The sequence below is a fragment of the Heterocephalus glaber genome, unplaced genomic scaffold (genome assembly GCF_053883595.1).
Source record: "Heterocephalus glaber isolate CG9 unplaced genomic scaffold, H.glaber_assembly_v1.0 deba00000281, whole genome shotgun sequence".
In the NCBI taxonomy this organism is placed as follows: Eukaryota; Metazoa; Chordata; class Mammalia; order Rodentia; family Bathyergidae; genus Heterocephalus; species Heterocephalus glaber.
The window spans coordinates 11,684,008-11,704,507 of record NW_028258139.1 but is presented as its reverse complement, the minus strand read 5'-3'; the positions used below and the strand labels follow the sequence as shown (position 1 = coordinate 11,704,507).

At 42.9% G+C, this 20,500-nt stretch overlaps 1 protein-coding gene and 1 pseudogene across 1 annotated transcript in view; one reads left to right on the top strand and one right to left on the bottom strand.

Moving 5' to 3' along the window:
- The window catches only part of Znf16 (zinc finger protein 16), a 59,114-nt gene that overhangs the window by 23,016 nt on the left and 15,598 nt on the right, over nucleotides 1–20,500 (bottom strand). The window contains exons 2-3 of the mRNA XM_087184842.1: nucleotides 10,473–10,602; nucleotides 6,211–6,309 (exon numbers count right to left, since the gene is read on the bottom strand). Coding sequence (XP_087040968.1) covers nucleotides 6,211–6,309; nucleotides 10,473–10,602 — 229 coding nt within the window. The remainder of the gene's footprint in view (nucleotides 1–6,210; nucleotides 6,310–10,472; nucleotides 10,603–20,500) is intronic.
- Nucleotides 567–1,696, top strand: LOC101701055 (FGFR1 oncogene partner 2 pseudogene; annotated as a pseudogene).

The following is a 20,500-nucleotide window of genomic DNA, read 5'->3' as shown; positions in this document are numbered from 1 at the left end:
TTTCTTGTGGTGAAGTGTATTCATAATAAACCTCCTCAAGCTTTACCAATCTAGGAATGTCTGCATTTCTCTTTCATTTTTTTTTTTGGTACCAGGGATCGAACTCTGGTCCTTGCGCTTGTGAGGCAGGCGGTGGAACCACTGAGCTAAATCCCCAGCCCTTCTCTTTCATTTTTGAAGGATAATTTTGCCCCATATACAATTCTTGGCTGGCAGGTTTTCCTCATACATTTTATGTGGTTTTTTTGGTAGCAGAAATTGAACTCAGGACCTTGCCTCATAGCATTTTAAATATGTCATCCTACTGTTTTCTGACCTCCATTTTTTTTTCCTCAGGAAAAAAAATCAGCTCCTAATCTGATTAGGATTCACTGTACTAGATGAGACCCTTCTTTCTGTTGCACTCAAGATGAATTATAATGGCAGAGCGCGCCAAAGAGCGGCCGGGTGGCCTCCCTCGCGCCCGCAGCCTCCGAGCCGCCTCCGAGCGGCGCGTGGCCCCGCCCGAGCTCGCCGCCCAGCCCCTGCGGCCCGAGCCGCCCACCTGAGCCCGGGCACCAGCACCATGGCGGAGCAGGAGAGCCTGGAGTTCGGCAAGGCGGACTTCGTGTTGATGGACACGGTCTCCATGCCCGAGTTCATGGCCAACCTCAAGCTCAGGTATTCCTTTAGAAATGAGTTGCACAATTGAGAAGGCACTTGCTGATGCTAAAGCCCTTGCTGAAAGGCTTCGAGATCATGACGATGCAGCAGAATCTCTAACTGGGCAAACCACAGCTCTCAACAAGCAAGTAGAAGCAATGAAGCAGTATCAGGAAGAAATTCAAGAACTTAATGAAGTTGCAAGACATCGACCACGGTCTACATTAGTTACGGGAATCCAGCAAGAGAATAGACAAATCAGGCAATTACAACAAGAAAACAAAGAATTGCGTACCTCCCTGGAAGAACATCAGTCTGCCTTGGAACTTATAATGAGCAAGTAGCGAGAACAAATGTTTAGATTGCTAATGGCTAGCAAAAAAGATGATCCGGGTATAATAATGAAGCTAAAAGAACAGCACTCCAACATTGACATGGTACATCGTAACAACTCCGAAGGATTCTTCCTTGCTGCATCTCGACACATCTTTGAAGCACCTCAGCATGGACTCGAGAGGAGGCACTTGGAAGCAAATCAGCATGAGTTACAGGCACATGTTGACCAGATAACTGAAATGGCAGCAGTCATGAGAAAAGCCATTGAAATTGATGAGCAGCAGGATTGCAAGGAACAAGAAAGAATATTTCAGCTTGAACAAGAAAACAAAGGCTTGAGAGAGAGCCTTCAAATAACTCGAGAATCATTTTTGAACCTTCGGAAGGAAGATGTATCAGAAAGTACGTCTTTGTCAGCATTAGTGAGCAATAGTGATCTGAGTCTGAGAAAGAGCTGAAGGGGTCCCGAGTCTGTAAGCTTTGTACATGGCCCCACACAGTTGCCAAGACTGGCTGATCAGCGAATGAATGAATGAACAGAAAATTCAATTTCAGTCAACACTTTTTTTCCCCTCTATAGTATATACAGTGCACTAAGAGGTAGCAATGAAAAAATGAGTATTTAATGGTTGTAAACTTTATTCCAAAACACGGAAATGTAGAAACTGACCCACTGTTAGTTGATGAACAAAAAAAAGATTTTTCACGGTGACTCTTGAATACATCAAGCTTTCGGTAGTGTTATTAGCTCTCTGAGTGATATAAATATAAACTCAACTAGTCCCAGTAAATGGGAATTCATAGAATTATTCCAGTTTTAAAATACAAGTTTTTGCCATGGTTTTATGAATAAGAGATCTGCATAGTGAATTTTATTCTTCCTGTTTGGTGTCAGAATTAAATTGTTTATGCACCATGTGACTTATTACTTAAGTGACTGCTTGTCTACTTTTCCATTAATTTAATTTTTTATCAAAGAAAATCCAGGTTTAAATGGACTAGGAATGTTTCATATGTACCACAAACAAGAAGTAATTTAATTCTAGCTAATTTACTGTAACTAATTCTTAGCTATCAGTTGTCTATAATGTGCTTAAATGTATGAAACATTTCAGGAATGAAAGAGAAGGAATAATTACTTTCTAAGAAAGAAGATCTTACAATAGACATACTTAATAGGTTAAACTACTCCTTTGAAAGAGTAAGTTTTAATTCTCAATCATTATGAAAATGAGATTTTTTTTCTCCTCTGGTTGATACCTATTTAAGGGTATTATATGGTTCATTTAGCTAACAGAGTTGAAATGTTTGATATAGCAAGATAGGTATGATGACTTTCAAGGTAAATTCAGAATTCCTCTGGCTCATAGAACGCCCCCCTCCTTTTTAGTAATTACTCTCAAAATACAAAAAAGTAGAGTCAAGCCGGGGATTTAGCTCAGTGGTGCTGCCGCCTGCCTCGCAAGTGCAAGGTCCTGAGTTTGATCCCTGGTACCCCCCCAAAAAAAAATTTTAAGAAAAAAGTAAAGTCAAATTTTGGAAAAAAAAATCTAGATGTATTTTTAAGCTCCATCTGGTCCTCATACTCAGTAAGAATTTTCTTCTGACCTTTCATTTGGAAAGGAAGGTGGAAATTATGGATTTACATGTATTTGTTTTGTTTTTTTAAAAAAATCAGATATACAGTGTTGAATTTTTAAAAGCTACCAGATAGAGAAATGTGCTTTAATACCAATTAAGACCTAAAGTTTTCTTATTTTGTAGTGAGTATAGAGTAAAAGGATAAAAGAGTATCAAATATGATTATATCATACTCATTTATATTAAATACATATTAAAATTAGCACAAATAGAAAATTCTACTTTTGAGTATATAATTTGTTAAGGAAATACTACTTCTTGTGATAATTTTTGAGTATTTCATATATTGGTAAAATTCAAAACTACTTTTCACTTCAGAGATTTTCTATCTTAAGTTTGGGGTGGATGGGCTGATTAGAAAAGGGCTAATGGCCCAAACATTAAATAGATTTCTTTTCTCATTCAGAGGCCTTAATTAGTATTTTATAAATAAATGGAATTTTTTTATTTTTAAACTTTTCTATAGGTTTTTAGGAAAGTATCCCTTCATTCAATGGCATATTCATTCAAATAGTTTTTATTCCAAGAAAAGAAAATGAGCTATGTAGTTGAGATTAAGACTGAGGCAATTCATTGTGGCAGCTCTATTATAAAACATTATTTGATAAATGGTTATTTTTGTAAACAAGTTAATTTATTATTAGCCTTGTTGCTTGGATAAATTTTAAGGTCTTGGGTGTTGAAAGACAGTCACTTTGTTTTCAGGACAGTTTTCCACCCCATTTTTTTTTTTTACACGACTTTAAATTTATGTATGAAAGTATGTTTTGGCATAGGAGCCTATTTTATCAATAAAGATGAATGGTTAAAACTGAAAAAAAAAAAAGATGAATTATAATGAAACTTGGTGTAGGTTTCTTCAATTTATCCTACTCAAGTTTGCTGAGCTTCTTGGATATAGATTCATGTCTTTCATCAAATTTGGGGGTTTTCAGCCATTAAGTCTTCAAATAGTCTTACTACTCAACTCTCTCATGTCTCTCTTGCCGACCCCCCCATACTATGTATATTCATCTGCTTCATGGTGTCCCACAGGTCCATTAAAATTGTTCACTTTTCGTGGAACTTTTTTCTTTTTGCTCCTTACACTAAACAATTCCAATCATCCTAACATGAAGTTTGCTGATTCTTTCTTCTTCCTGCTCAAATCTGCTGTTGAAACCTTCTACTGAAATATTTTAGTGTACTTTTCCACTCTAGAATTTCTAGTTGGTTCATTTTTATAATCTGTGTCTCTTTACTGATAGTCTGAATTTGTTCATACATTTTATTTTTCTGATTCCTTTAGTTATTCAGAGTTTCATTTTAGCTTTCTTAGTGTATTTAAGTCAGGTGATTTAAACTCTTTGTCTAGTAAGTCCAATGTCTGTTTTTCAGGGACTCTTTTTACCAATTTACTTTTTCTTTTGAATGGGTCATATGTTGCTGCTTCTTTCTATGTTTTGTGATTTTGTTAAGAACTGGACGTTTGAATATTATAATGTGGTGACTCAGTAAATATATTTGCTCTTTTAGATTGTTGAAGGCCACAGTCATCTATTCATGTACTATGTTTTCCATATTATTTTTGCAAAGGCTGTTCTTTGTTGGGTACACTGTCCCTACAAATTACATATAGCGGGGGCTGTTTCTTTAGCTTGTTTTCAGCTATTTTTTTTTTGTTCATTTGCTTGTCATGGTGCACACACAAGTGTGTGTGTAGTGCTGGGGACTGAATCTAGGGCCTTGCATATTCTACCTAAGCACTCTACCACTGGCTATATCCTTTCTTTTATCTAGTGTTTTGGCAGAGATTTCCTTGAACGTCAAGAACAAAAGGAAAACAAAACACCTTTCCCAATCTGTTGACAAGCTCCATTCTAGAGCCTTCCTTTAATATTGTTTACAACATCTCCTCAGTTCCTAGCTTTCACCACGCCCAGATACCAGCTAGAGGTGAAAGATTACTATCTTCATAGGTCTTTTCCAAGCTGACACCTTATCCTAGGTATAAGTGTGACTTTCTAAATTCCTCAATTGTGCTAATGAAGGCCCTCATTTCCCCCCATGTCTCTCTCATGCTTTTCTTTCTAGGCTGTGGGTGGCTGGCTATATGTATAAGTGATGCTCCAGGTCACGGTGGGGGTCTCAGTTCTGAGTCCAGCAGATCAGAGATGTGTAGTGTGTATCAGTTCTTCAAGTAGCCCCACTTAGTTTACAACAGATAGAGTAAGATCTCCTCTGCTTATTCTGCAACCAGAGACCATGTCCCACACTGGGAATGCAGGCTGATTGCTTTAAGTGTGCCAATGAGGGGCTGGGGATTTAGCTCAGTGGTGCTGCCACCTGCCTCGCAAGCCCAAGGTCCTGAGTTCAATCCCTGGTGCCCCGGCCCCCTCCCGCCCCCCCAAAAGTGCTAATGAGCCAGAAAGGAGTTGGGGCACAGGCAAATAAGCTTTCGTATTTTAAAATTCCCTTCTTGATTTAATATTTGTTTGGTTGCCATAGAACATGAACAATTTTCCAGATTTCTGGAAAAGTTGGTTCTGACAAGTTCCACTTGGTGGTTTACTTGCTTTGATAGTTACATGGAAGAACAGGTGTTTGGAGTTGCCTGCTCTGCCAATTTGCTCCACAGTTGCTTTTTTTTTTTTCTGTTACAAATTAATTTTTTTTACTTTTATAAGTACATGTTTACAATACTTAATGATTACATTCATGGTAGGGAATTGGTACATGGACATAACATATTTCAATTATTTTCCCCTCTCCACAGTTGCTTTTAAAACATGAGTACTCATCAGCTTGTTTTCATCTCTAACAGAATCCTAGATACCTTCAACATTCCTAGCAGGGGCCCTTGGACACTTGTTTAATATTTTCTCTCTGCTTAGGCTGGTCAGCAAGCCTATTTTGCAGGGCCATTTCTGGGGACCTTGTCGTGTCTGTCATCCTCTACCTGCTTCCCCCTTACACTGTTCAGAATTTGCTTTGTTCGGCACACATTAAGTCTGCCTTGTACCATCTCTACCCTTGGCCTAACCATTCCTGCTCACATATGGTCTGAGCAAAATGTCCCCTTGTACAACAGCAGCTGTCTGACCCAAGCAGGGGTCAGACACTGAATAGCCATCCTATTCATTGCTGAAGGATCCATATGGGTGAGCTGGTGGAGTCTTCGTGGACTCTCTGAAGAGGTTCAGAGGGGCTAAGAGCAAATGGGGCACAGGACAGAACCTATCAGCCTGGTTGTTGGGCTTGGCAGGGGTCAGAGGCCAAAGCACAGGACCTAGGTAGTCATCACAGCACATCTCTGTGTCAAAGGGTTAACAAATACCCTATTCAGGGCACCAGGGGCCAGGCCACATCAACTTCCTTTCTGAGACCCAGCCTTAGTCCCTTGAGTCCATGAGGCATGACACAGAAGATGCTTCCTAGGATGAGCACAAGGTGATGTATGTATCTCCTCAGAATGAGGGCACCAGTGGGGAACCTGTTCTCAGTACCTGGCTGCTAAAAGTGAGGGTGGATGGTTTTCAGCTCAATAGTGCCATAGACGAGGGGCCCACAGATCAGAGATCCAGGTCAGATCACAACAGGAGTATCACTCACACAAGCCTGTGCTGCAGGAGTCCAAGGGGATGGTCCTGGAGCTGAGGGTTCCATCTCTGCCTCCTTGGGGCAAACTCTGAGGCTGGGCATAGCTGGGACCTGAAGACCAGCAAGGACACAGGTCAGTGTACAGAAAGGCTAGCTCCATTCTCTCCTAGGAAAAAATTTCTTCTGCTCCTGCAGCCTGAGACTTGAAGAGGGCCTGGTATTGTCAAGTATCAGGGACTAATGCTATGTTCCCTGACCCTGGATCCAAGGGGAGGGATAGTCAGCCATGGAGACACAGAATCATGAGTCAGGATTGTAGATAGGAAGAGTGAGATGCTGACCCTCAATGCAGAGTGCACAGGAACTCCCTAAAGGGCTCAAGTACATCATGAGAGGACAGCAGCCTTCACAGTGTCTGCTTCCTGCTGTGGACCTGCCTTTCAATCCTGGTTCCTGACACAATGCTATGAAGCAGAATGCACAAGACCAATCTACTGAAGAGGTACAATAGCCCCAAAGGTTGAGCAGCCAAAGGCAGTCCACCTTGTGGACACATACAGGCACACGGAATATTGTTCACCAGTGCTGCCAATCGTAGTAGTAAAGTCTATCTGAGTTGTACTTGGCAGCAGCCAAAGCAGGTGTCCTGTCTCCACCCTCCTGGGATGCCCTCCCATTGCACCAGCTGTTCTCACTCTTTCTCTCATCTCCCTGTGCATATTGATGCCACAGGTTCATTTCTGTACCTATAACAACTTGTTTGGTGATTTTGTCCAGTCCAGAAGTATTAACATCCCTTATCCTGTAAAGGGTCCCAAACTTGGCTCATCTCCAGTCCTAGCCTACTCTCTGGGTAGAATATGGGACACTTAATACCTGAAGGCACATGGGCTTTTCACATTGACTAAGTTACTGACTGTCCAACCCCCTTTCTAGCCTCACCCTGCAGTAACTACCAGAGAGCAGGGCCTGACATGTTCCAGTCTCCCCCAATGTGCTCTTCCAACAGATACCTCTGCCCCTCAAGAGTAAAGGTAAAGCAAGAAATGTTGGAAGAAACCCACAGTGAAAAGTGTCTGTCAACCCACAGACCAAATTTCTTCTCTTAGATACACATTTTTCCAGTGTTTCCTATAAGCTGGTATCTATCCTGGGTAGACTATGGGACACAGCAGCAATCGTTGGCTCTCCTGGAGCTCACTGGGGTAACAGATCATAGCAAACGCATCAGTGAGTTGGGGCAATTGTGTTTGACAGAGGCAGCAGGGGCATTTTAACTAGGGTAGTCAGTGTAGGCCTCACTGAGAAACCTAATGGTCAAGGAAGCAAAGAGTCATGCAGGTACTAGGGAAAGGAAGTCCAAGGCAGAAACAGAGTGTAAAGGCTGAGGAGAGAAGGAGCAAGTAGGCCAGGCCTCAGGAGCCATGGGGCAGCCAATGTGGACAGAAAAATGAAAGAGCAGGGTACAACCTGAAAGGCACTGTATTGGGTCCCACAAATCTTGCAGTGGGAGTGCTGCCTGTACTCTGTGAAATGTTGGTCTACAGAATAGACTTCTGAAGCCTCCAGGTATTTAAGAGGATAACAGAGAACAGTCTCCCACTATCCCGTGAAAGAGCACAAACTCTGTCCAGATGTAGTGTTTTTGGCCAGCACACTCTGGCCTGGGGGAGGGATGTCTGTTCCACTTCAGGTTTAGATGAAGTTGAGGGGAATATCAGAAGGCAGTGGCCAGTTCCACCTGCTCAGTGAAGTGCAGTCAAGGTGATCTGGAAAGGGGTTGAGGAGTGATTTCACTGTAGAAAGGTGGCAAGAGTAACGGTAAGGCATCACCTATGGGCTCCTTAGACAAGGAAGAGGGGCTAGGCAGGGCTGCTAGAGTGAGATCATGGAAGAACCCACAATTAGTACTCTGAATGAGAAGGTCAGAGAATAAGTGTAGGGTCAAAGCTTGTAGGAGACGGCAAAGACAGAGCTCAGAGGGATGGGCACTGAGGACAGATTGTAAGAGACCTTGGCTGCACTTTTACATCAGAGAGACAAAACAAAACATCTCAAAAGATTAACCTGGCAGGGTGCTCAGAAGTATGGTGTCAGATGAGACTGAAAGCAGGGAAAACACTAAGCTCATTCATGTCCACCAGAAATAGATCAAGAGACAGTGTGTGTGTGTGTGTGTGTGTGTGTGTGTGTTTGTGTGTGTCTGTGAGGAGAGGCTGCCAAGTTTCCATAGGAGAATCTTTATTCTCTCTTTCCATGGGGAGACTCAATCATTTCCATATTTTTATTCAGAATGTTTTATTTAAAAAGATTTCTAATTCTCATCATTATTACTGAACAGGGGCAGACTCAAATAGTTCAAAATTTAGAAGGTAAGGGGTGAGGTGTGTGGTTCAGTGGTAAACAGCTTGCCTAGCATGCACAAGATCCTGGGTTCTGAAGGGGTGGGGGCTTAAAAGGTTTCTCAGCTCTTCCTTCGCCATTAGGTTTCTCAGTGAGGCCTACCCTGACTACCCTAGTTAAAATGCCCCTGCTGCCTCTGTCAAACACAATTGCCCCAACTCACTGATGCGTTTGCTATGATCTGTTACCCCAGTGAGCTCCAGGAGAGCCAACGATTGCTGCTGTGTTCCATAGTCTACCCAAGATAGATACCAGCTTATAGGAAACACTGGAAAATGTGTACCTAAAAGAAGAAATTTGGTCTGTGGGTTGACAGACACTTTTCACTGTGGGTTTCTTCCAACATTTCTTGCTTTGTCTTTACTCTTGAGGGGCAGAGGTATCTGTTGGAAGAGCACATTGGGGGAGGCTGGAACATGTCAGGCCCTGCTCTCTGGTGGTTACTGGGCAGGGTGAGGCTAAATCTCCCAACCAGGCCCTTGGTTCCTCTTCTGTTTCTGGTTATCCTACCAGGTTACAAAAGCAAATGTACATATACCATTTTTTTCTTTTTTTAATTATAAATTGTGCAAAACTGTGCACTTGCTTTACATCTTGTTTTCCTCGCCTTATTCTCTGTAGCACTGTGAGACCAAAGTGAACCTAAGAAACGCCATCTTGGCCTGTGAGTGAACTCCCCTCATACCCCTCCCCTTACAGAGTGCTGGAATTCCCCACAAGATAACCATTTTTCTAACCGCTCACTCTGCTTCTGTAAACATGCTTTATCGCTCCCCAGGAACAGATGGGGCCTGGTGCCTCCCTGTAACTGCTGAACCCTGTAGCCACAGAATGTCCTATCTTGACAAGATAGGAGGGTTGGAAAAAGCTGGGTTGTGAAAGATATTTTCCAGCTGGTTGAAGAACATGTTGACCTCTCCCTGAACTTCTTTGTTTGAGTTACCTATAAAAGCTGTGCTGTCATGCTTGCTTTGGCAGCACATATACTAAAAGCTGTGCTGTCCCCTACTTCTGGGCTTCACTCCTTTTAGAGGGTGGAGTCCACGCGCGTGAATAAACTCCTTTCAGTTTTAACTTGGTCTTTGTCCCAGTGTTTGGTGATTTTCTTGCTTGCCTGGCATAACAGTACCTTGCCCAGAAAGCTCATCCCCCCACATGGGTGTCCTAATCCCTGGAATCTGTGAATGTGCTACACCACCAGACAACATAAGAGACTTTGCAGAAGGAATTCAAGTTACTGTCACAGATTACCCTGACCCAAACTAGCATATGAGCCGTTAAAGACCTGAGAAACATCTGACGAGTCAATGTTAATTCCCACATATATGGACCACGTGAAAGAACCTCCAAGAGCAACGGGCCATTCTGACTGGCAGGCAGCAAGGAAACGCAAACCTTTGTGTAACTATTACAAGGCAACGAATTCAGCCAACAGTCTGAATAAGCCTAGAAGCATAATCCCCTGGCCAAAGGCTGACCCTGGTACTGAAGACCTAGTAGCGACCCTCCCACAGACGGAACCTCAGGATAAGTGCTGGCCGATTCCTCAGGCCCTACTCCCTCGAGGAGCCCAAATGATTACTTACTCCTCCTCAGCGAGCCCCCCCCCCCCATCCAAAGGGGAGTCAGCTACAGCGCTGTCCTCGGGCTAGGACGTCTCTGATATCACATGAAGCCCGCGCAGCACCTCGCGGGCAGAGCCCGGGCCGTGCGTGCCCTCACTGACACCCCTACGACAGGAGACCCAGGCGGCCCGGAGAGGCGCCGCCCCGCGCCGGCGCTCCTACATTCCCCTACGTTGCTCCAGGCCGACCCCATCCCTGAGCATCGGGGACAGAGGATGCGCGGTCCGATTTGCCTGGAGAACTCACCTCCTGCAGAGTCGCGCCAGCTGAGTAGCCACGCCACAGTACCCTTCTGGAGCCAGAGCAGCAGACTCAGGAAGTCCCGCCCCAACTTCCGGCCCGCGTCTCCCCCCCCCCCCCCCCAGGCGTAGCTGGACTAGACAGCGGGAGGCCAGGGCGACTCGGTGGTTCCGCTACTGACAAAGATTCTGCGAGTTACCCGCCCCGCGGATCTAAGCGATCAGTGGACCAGTGCTCCGACCACAGTGGCAGCGAAGTCACAGAGGGCAGTACTACTTGAAGTTGGGGAGAACGGATTGTAGCTTTATAAAATAAACGTAGCTGGAAGTGTAGTTCAGTGGCAGAACGCTTGCCTAGTGTGTGGGAGACCATGGATTCACTCCCTAGCACGGAGTAGGAGATTCAGTCATTCGACATATGAATGGAAAAACTAATTCCTTCTGTAGATAGTATATTTTTGTGAAACATTTACAAAAATTATATTCTAATGAACATAAAGAATATGAATATTTTAACATTCATTAAGACCTATTAAACTATCAAAATCAGGAATATATAATCAAAAGTCCACTAAAAAAACCTGTTGAATTTAAGAAATACTGATTAGGTAAACTTTAAATAAAAAAGTGACTGACATTAGCTGGAAAACTACAGACTACATGCTCAAATTTCTAGGACCCAGGGTAAATGTATATTCAGAGAAAATATACAGCCATAAATATTTTTGTTATTAAAGACATTGTCTTAAGAAGTTAGAAAAAGAATCTAGCATTTCTTTGCACAAGCAACAAACCAGATAATGTAACAAAACAAAATATCCTCTGAGGTAGCAACATAATATATAAAATATTAGGGTAGGGCCGGGGATTTAGCTCAGTGGTTTCACCACCTGCTGTGCAAGCGCAAGGACCCAAGTTCAATCCCCGGTACCAAAAAATAAATAAATAAATAAAATAAAATATTAGGGATTACAAATATAGCAGAATACATTTGGCTCTTTATGTCTGAAGTTTCTGGATTTTGAATTCAAACAAACTCAGATTGAAAATATTTTAAAATTGCAACTATATTGAAAATGTGCAGACTGCTTATTGTTCTTTAATACAGTATAACAAATGTTTAGATATTATTATATTGTATTGGTAGTATGTCATCTAACGATTATTTAGAATATATTAGAGGATGTGCCTTGTTTATGTGCAAACACTGTGCCATTTTATATAAGGGACTTGAACCTTCTCAGAGTTTGATATACTTGGCTGCTCTGGAACCAGTCCACTGGGGATACTGGGGACAACTGTATAAGTGTTATAGTTTAAATATGTAGTGTTCTTCAAAGATTCATATATTGGGAGTTTGATCTACAATGCAGCAATGTTAAGAGGTAGAGGGCTGGGGATTTAGCTCAGTGGTTCTGCTGCCTGCCTCGAAAGCGAAAGGTCCTAAATTCAATCCCAGTACCAAAAAAAAAAAAAAAATGAGTGGAAAGAGGTGGAGAGGTGATAGGATCATGAGAACATTAACCTTATCAGTGGATTAATCCAAACTGGGTGGTGGTGCGTGCCTGTAATCTCACCTTCTGGGAGATTGAAGTAGGAGCATTACAAATTCAAACCCAGCCAGGACAATTTTACTAAGTTGTGAAATACTAGTGAAACCCTGTTTTGTTTATTTATTTATTTATTTTTGGTACTGGGGATTGAACTCCGGACCTTGCACTTGCGAGGCAGGCGGCAGAACCACTGAGCTAAATCCCTGGCCCAAAAACCCTATTTAAAAAAAAAAAAAAAAAAGTCCTTGAGGAATATATCTTTCCCCTGACCCCTTCTTCCCTGGCTTTTCCCCTTTTTGTCAGCCCCAGGTTGCCATGGGATGAGCAGCTCTCCTGTACCATTCCCTTCTGCCCCGATGTTTTTGCCCTGAAGCCAGATATCCATGAACTGAGACCTCTGAAACCATGAGCCAAAATAACTCACTCCCTGTTTAAACTGTTTATGTGAAGTATTAAATTGTTTATGTGAAGATGTGAAGTACTTTTTCAAAGCAACTCAAAGCTGACGACACAATAGGATGCATAAAAGAATACTGTTCATCTTTTAAAAAGAAGGAAATCATATCATTTTTGACATTATGGATAAACCTGGAGGACATTATGTTCAATGAAATATGCCAGCCGCAAGAAGCCAAATACTTCGTGATTTGAGTTACATGTTTGTGAGAAACTGTGGCTCTGTCTTTTCTATCAAAAGATACAGGGCTGGGGATTTAGCTCAGTGGTTTTGCTGCCTCCTGCACAAGCTCAAGGACCCGAGTTTGATCCCAGGTAACAACAACAAAAAAGATATATACACAAGTGCCTCTATCTTAGACTCTAGTCCACCCTAGGTGGCTCCTCCTGAACACACTGAAATTATGGGAAACGCCTGCTCAGTTTAAATCCTGGGAACATAGCTACAGACCAAGAAGCTTATCAATAGCTTATCAATAGTTTGTCAATGGCCAAGGGCCTTCTGTTACCCATACCCTCTCCCCTCCTGCTCTTTCTTCCCTTAAAAACCATGCCCAGCAACTCCTCAGGCCCACCTTTCATGCAGTTTAAACTAGCCAATCAGGACAGACTGTGAACCTTCAACCCAGCCAGTGGAGAAAAAGGTCAGCTGCTTCTCATGCATTAGGGATAAAATGCCTTCCCTGTGTCCTTGCTACTTTGACTTAGAGATACTGTGCACCATTCTGCAGAGGTAAACAAAAACAAAAAGTAATAACCCTGCCTTGTTGAGATGTTTTGGTGTCTGAGTGCTTCATCATCTGCACCAAAAAACTGAGTCTGGGGGCTTATTTTCAACAATCTGGCACCCAATGTGGGGCCCCAGCCCATTAGGGTGTGAGGACTCCCACCAAGAAGAGACTCATCTCATGGCCTAGTTTCAGTGGCCTCCAGGATGAGCACCTGTGGCCGTGGACTGAGGGCCCAATAAAGACTTCTTGACAACGCAAAAGAGGGTCTGGAGGCAAAGACCACGGTGACTAGGCAACTCTGTGCACAGACCAAGGTAAGAAAAGTCACAAGGGCAACTGAGTACTGCTTTAGTGGTTGGGCTATCTGTTTGGGGTTTTTTTTGGTACCGGCGATTGAACTTCGGACCATGCGCTTTACAGCCCCCGGTGAGGTTGAGATGATCTTGGGTGAGATAGGGATGGTCTTGGGTGAGATCATCACTTTTGGGTGAAATCAAAAGTAACCAACAGCAAGACAGCTTGGTGCATGCCAGAGATTGAGCCTTGGCTCTGGGAAAAACAAAATAAAAAGTAAATAAATATGTCTCCTAGTGAGGACAGATGAGGGCATCAAGGGGCTCAAGGAACAAAATACTCCCTGATAGTCTTCTTGTATTGGAGGCTGATCAGACCTCCATTCACCCTGACCAAGGGTATGGTGGCAGGATAACATCATAAAAGACAAGACAAATCTTTACTGCATAAATGAGGGGCCCAGGACGGTCAAAGCTCTTATCAGGCTAAGATACTGTCTCCTGAAGCTTGTCACTATTTATTGAACACACAGCTTCTTGAAGGGGCAAGGGGTGGTGCAGGGAACAGTGGAGTGGAGAGCACTGATGCTAGCAGGGTCCTAGCAACACAGGAACAAGACATTCTAGCAGAAACAGCTGGTTGATTAGTGGGCTGTCGGGAGCAATGCTACATAATTTTAGGGAAAAATCATTTGGTTAGCCTAGTTCTCCTGCCTACAGCCCAGCTATGGAATTCCGAGACACAATTGCATTTTGGCGGCCGATCCGGTGATGCTGTCTGTGATTCTCCAGGGCAAGAAACATCCTGGGAGCTGAAAACATCCTGGGAGGAACAAACATCTTCTCAGTTCCTCCTTGATCTTGGATTGTTACATCTTATTTATGCAGGATGTACTGAACATGTATTCATGTGGTGCTGGTGTTAGGTATATGCAGAATGAGAGAGTTGTGGGGTCAGGAAGGCTTTCACCAAGATTTCAGAAGGGCTGGGAGGCCAGGCAGTGTGCCCCTGAGAGGGCAGTGTGTGAAGCTGTGAGTGTGAAGCCAAAGGTGCAGTGGAGAGCCCAGAAGTTTGGAGATTCCAGGAATGTGGATTGTCTGAGGAAAACTGCAAGGAGGGAGCAGAGCCTGCTCCAGAGAGAAGCCATAGGAGCTACAACCACCAGAAGTGCCGTTGGGTGGAGCCACCCAAGCTCTTGGAGTTCGCATCTTGCCACAGATTGCCTCAGATGTTGGACATGGGACCATAGGACTTAATGTTTGCCCTGCTGGAGTCTGGACTTCCTTAGGTCCCATTCCGTTGTATCCCCTATTTTTCCTTTTTGGAGTGGTAATGTTTATATTGTGTCATTGTATATTGGAAGTGTTTAACTTTCTTTTCATTTGTACAGGGGCTCACAGCTATGAGTTTGCCTTAAATCTCAGAGGAGACTTGAGAGTTAGAGTTTTCAGCAGTGGTGAAACTGTTAGGACTTTGCCAACTCTTAGTGACCAACTAAATGCCTTTTGTTTAAAGGACTCTTTGGGGGCCAGGGACAGAATATTATGGTTTGTGTCCAGATGTCCCCCCAAAGGCTCATGAAGTCTTAGATGGGGCTTTTTTAGAGGTAGCTGAATTTAGAGTGTGTGATTGATTCATGGTGCAATGCTAGGCCTGAGAGGACTAGGATTAAGTGTGTGAGTGCTACCTGGCCTAAGTAGTCTGGATAAGAAAAAAAGGGGCAGAAAGGCTGTTAAATTCCCTTGTTGCTTTGCTACCTTTGGTCTGCCATGAACTGTTGTCCCTTTCCCATGTGCCACCCTGCCTTGGAGCCAGCAGATTATGGACTGAGACCTCTACAAACTGTAAGCTAAGTAAACCTTTCCCCTTTTAACTTTGGGTGTTGAGTATTTTGTCTCAGCAATGAGAAAAGTAACTAACACAGTGCCAGTAGCCTCCTTGGTCATATAAGTTATTTACACTGAGCCTACAAGATATGCCTGCACTGGAGTCCTGCTGACCAAGGACTCATTGTCCCTGGAAATCACCCTCCCCAGCCTGACATAGTGTTGCCATCTTGGGCTTTGTGTTTCCCTAACTGAGGTCCTCTTCAGGGTGTCTGGTAGCACTGGATGTGACAGGCTCAATGGTGTAAACCAGAACCCTCCAAAGGTACCTGACCTGAGAGAGGTGCCTCATTTCAGAGGGGAACCTTTCCTGAGACAGATACCTCTCTCAAACAGGAGATCACCTCCAGACAACTGTTTCACAGACAGCAACCTCACCTCAGACAGGAATTTCACCTCAGAGAGGAACTTCTCCTCAGACAAGAACCTCACACCAGAGAGGAATCTCACTGTTCTGCCATCTGTCTAGGCCAAAAAGGTTCACTTGAGATTTGGGCAGCTCAAAGAAAAGACATGGAGCCCTGGGAATGTCTGACATGTGTTTAATATTTTAGCAGCATGGGATCCCACTCCCTTATACATGATATCACACAAAGCCAGCAAGTTCCCAAAAGTTATATAACACAGACCACTTGTTTACATACTCAATGCATATGTGCAGGGTACATAACACATGCTGACTCACTAGCAAGCAGAAGGCCTAGGCAAAAACCCTGAACTTGGCCATCTTGGGTACTCTGACTACACACTCACCTCAGACAGGAACCTCACATCAGAGAGAAGCCTCACTTTAGATACTAATTGCACTTCAGACAGGAACCTGGCCTTAGAGAGGAACCTCTCCTCAGACAGGTACCTGCCTTTCAGGAGGAGCCTTATGTCAGAGAGGAATTTTACCTCAGACAAGAAGCTGCCCTAAGAGGAACTTCACCTCAGACAGAAAACTGGCTTTAGAGAGTACCCTCACATCAGATAAGAACCTCACCTCAGACAGGAACTTTATCTCAGACAAGAACCTCACATCAGGGAGGAACCTCACCTCACCTCAGATAAGAACCTCTCTTCAGCCAGGAATTTCACCTCAAACAGGAACCTGGGCTCAGAGAGGACCCTCACCTCACACAGGATCTTCACCTCAGACAAAAACCTGGCCTCAAGGAGAACCCCACATCAGAGAGGAACTTCACCTCAAACAGCAACCTGGCCTTAGAGAGGAACCTCACCTCTGACAGGAATCTGGCCTCACAGAGGAAGCTCACCTCAGACAGGAAGCTTGCCTGAAACAAAAAATGGCTTCAAGAACTCTGTTCTGACAGGTACCGCAGGAAGCTAGGAGGAAACACTTGGTTTCTGCCGGAGAAGCCGGGGCTTGATACCTACTGTCCAGAGCCAAACCTTGAAATCTCTCACCATCAACTTGCAGGCTAAGGAGTGAGGAGAGAAATAGAAAACACTGCATATATTCTCAGATTTCAGCAAATGATTAACTCTCAAGCAAAAGCCAAGCAATGGAAACAGAAAGACCAGTCATTTCTAATGAACTGGAATCTGGCCACATTACCAACTGGGTTTGGAGTCTTGCTAGCCAGCCCTCTGCTTGTTTTCTTACCTGACCAGTCACTTTATTCCACATCTTTGCACCAGTGCTCAAAGTTCTGCAGCTAGGTTGCTTGCCAGGCAGATTTTATATTTGCCAGCCTCCACAATTATACTAGCCAATTCCATAAAATAAATCTGTCTCTTTTACTTTATATACAGTGGTTCCCTCTTATCCATGGGGGCGGGGGGATATGTTCCAAGAACCTCGGTGGATCCCTGAATTTCAGATAGTGAGGAACCCTACATATATTATGTTTACATACTACGTTTTTCCTGTACATACATACCTATAATAAAATTTAATTTATAGATTAAGCACAGTAGAGATTATCAGTAATAATAATGTAATAATAGAGTAATTAACGCCAGGCTCAATGGCACATATCTGTAATCCAAGCTACATGGGGGCTGAGGTAGGAGGATCACAATTTGGAGCCCAGCCTGGGAAACTTAGTAAGACCCTGTCTAACAAAATTTTAAAAAAAGCTGAGGACATAGCTCAGTGTTAGAGTGCTTGCCTACCAAGTACAAGGCCCTGTGTTTGTTCCCCAATAACACAAATCAAAAAATCATATAGTTATAAAAATATGTCATAATAAAAGTTAATTAAAACTTGTGAATTGTTAAATTCTGTAATTTTCCATTTACTGTTTTCAGACCACATTTGACTGAGGGTAACAAACCATGGAAAGTAAAACTGTGGATGGGGGAAACTGTATCCTTTTGGTTCTGTTTTTCTGGAGAACCCTGGTTGATAGAGCTGGGAAGGAGAGGACAGGGATGAGAGGTGAGGAACGGAGGGTGAAAGAGTTACTGGGTTAGGAGAGTTAAAGATGTTTATGTCTTTTTTCAGTCTTTGGACAGTGTGTGAAAGAGTAATGCTTTTTGCTTTCCTGCAAAATTCACCTACTTTATAAATATTAAATGTGTAAGTGAATATTCTCTTACAATTCTGCTCTGCAGAGACAATTCTCAGAAGACTGGTAAATACCCTCCAATCTTCTTCTGAGACAAAGTCAACATATCTTTCTTTGTCTGGTACAAAAAAGAGATCACGGTAAACACTGATGTGCAACATGCTTTTTTCGCAAAAATATGTGGACATCTTTCCAAATCAACACATAGAGAGCCACATCATTATTTGATAATTTGTGGACATTTGGATAGTTTCTTTGCTCTCACAAGCAGTGTTGCAAAGAAAATGCTTATACATACCTTTGCACACATAGCAGAGTGTTTCTACAGATAAACTGCCTAGAAACCATAGACATTGGTCACTGTTTTAGCTACTTTCTTGTTGCTGAGATATGCCACCTGATTATCACTCACAACTTAAAGAAGGAAAGGTTTATTTTGGCTCACAGTTTGTAGAGGTTTCAGTCCATAGTCGGCTGGCTCCAAGGCTGGGCAGCATGGTAGAGGGGCATGGCAGAGGAGAAAGAGCTCATAGCATGGCAGGTAGGAAGTAGGGGTCGAGGGGAGGAAGAAGGGAGACAGACCCTTCCAGGTCACACCCCTGTGACCCACCTCCTCCAACCAGGCTTCACTTCCCAAATCACATTTAGTTATAAACGCAGCAGTGGACTAATCCCATTACCACAGCCCCATGATCAAATCACCTTCCAAAAGCCCAACCTATGAGTGCATGAAGCTTTGGGAGGATATTCAGAAATAAACCATAACAGTCAGAATGTCTGGTCCCTGGGAGCTCCCTGTGTACAGGCCCTTCACAAAGGTTAAATACCTGAGCCTCACAGGCATCCGGGATGAGTACAACTTTTTGTTTTCCAGATGAGGGACCTGAGGCAGAGAGTCCCAGAGGTAGAAGGGGCAAAGCTAATGCACAAACCCTGGTAGAGCCTGAATATGTAAGCTTACAGTACAGAGCATGCAGATAGTGTGTTCAGCTCTCAGATATATGTATTCTAAAGTGGAACTTAGAGAAAAATCAGTTTTTCCTAGCCTTAAGCAGTTTTCTCTCAGCTGCATACAGTTTCACTCTCAGATTCCTCCTCCCTGCAACTTCTGACCTTTGCTCTACTACGGCAGGTAAATAGCCAGATTCTTGCTAGCAGAGCTCTGTGATGTCCCATTTTCTCAGGAGTCTGATTTCTTACAAGCCTGACCTCTGCTCTGGTACTGATAAGGTAAACAATCACACTCCTGTAAATGGAGTCCTGTGACATCTTGGGAGATGTTTTATCTCAAGAAATACAGATAAGCCTGACAACTGTGTTCCTGTGAACAAGGTCCTATGACATCCTGGAATATCTTACATCTGTTAACTTTCAAGGATAAGTTATAAAAATGTCACTGAGTAAATAATTGCCTTTTGTTTCATGCCAGCCCTTCGGAAAATGTATAAAAACTGGAACTTTTCTTTGGTCAAGACTCAACCTTTGGATGTGAATCTGTTGAGTTGGCCTACACCTAAAATCCTGGAATAAAATCTTCCTGTTTCCCAGTGGTTTCTCCAATCTCTTAAACCTCTCAACAACCTATATGTGTAGTCATAAGAAGTATATACTGTTTTGAATGTTTTCAATATTTAACATATTTTTTAAAATTTTTGTTTCATTAGTACATGTTTGCAATACATGACTTTTACATTCATCTTAGGGATTAGGCTCATGTACATAACACATCCTGATTGTTTTTTTATCCCCCTTCCTTTTCTCACCCACTTCCCTCCCTCCATCTCTAGGTCTTCTTTCCCCTTTTTCATTATTAGTTACTATTATTTTATTAGTTCATGTTTGTGACACACATAGTTTAAGTTCACTGTGGGTATTTGGTATATATATATATAACACATCCTAAATCTTTTTACTTCCCCTTCCCCTCCCCATTTCTCCTTGCCCTTGGTCTCTCTTCATATTTCCCACATCGTTGTGATCTTTTTTTCAGTCAGTAATGTATTTTTATTTTTATTTATATTTATTTATTTATTTATTTTTGGTACCGGGGATCGAACTTGGGTCTTTGCACCTGCATAGCAGGCAGTGAAACCACTGAGCTAAATCCCCAGCCCAGCAGTGTATTTTTAAATTGTCTCCATGTTGATTGGATAGCTCAGCTGTGTTGGTTGCAACTGCTCTGTTGTCTATAAGTGATAATTTCTCAGTTCTCCCTTTAATATCCCTTGGAGGATACTAGATCTCCTTGTTATATATACCTCTCCATTGTGACAAGCTGCTCTGTATGCATCTGTCCAAGAGGCCAGAGGGCCTCTGTCCACATTGTTGTCCACATAAGCACAGCATGTGATTATTTTCACAGGTTTCACATGTTTTTAGCACCTCCCCATTTAGTTGTCGTAGTTGTTTTGTTGTTCTTATTTTACTCCAGTGTTTGCTTATATTGTCCATGTTTGTAGATCTATTTGCTGAAGGCTTGTCTTTTCTTTTCTTTTTTCTTTTTAATACTGGGGATTGAACCCAGGTTCTTTCCACTGAATTATATCACCAGCCATTATTATTATTACTTTATTTTGAGACAGGGTCCTGCTAAGTTGCC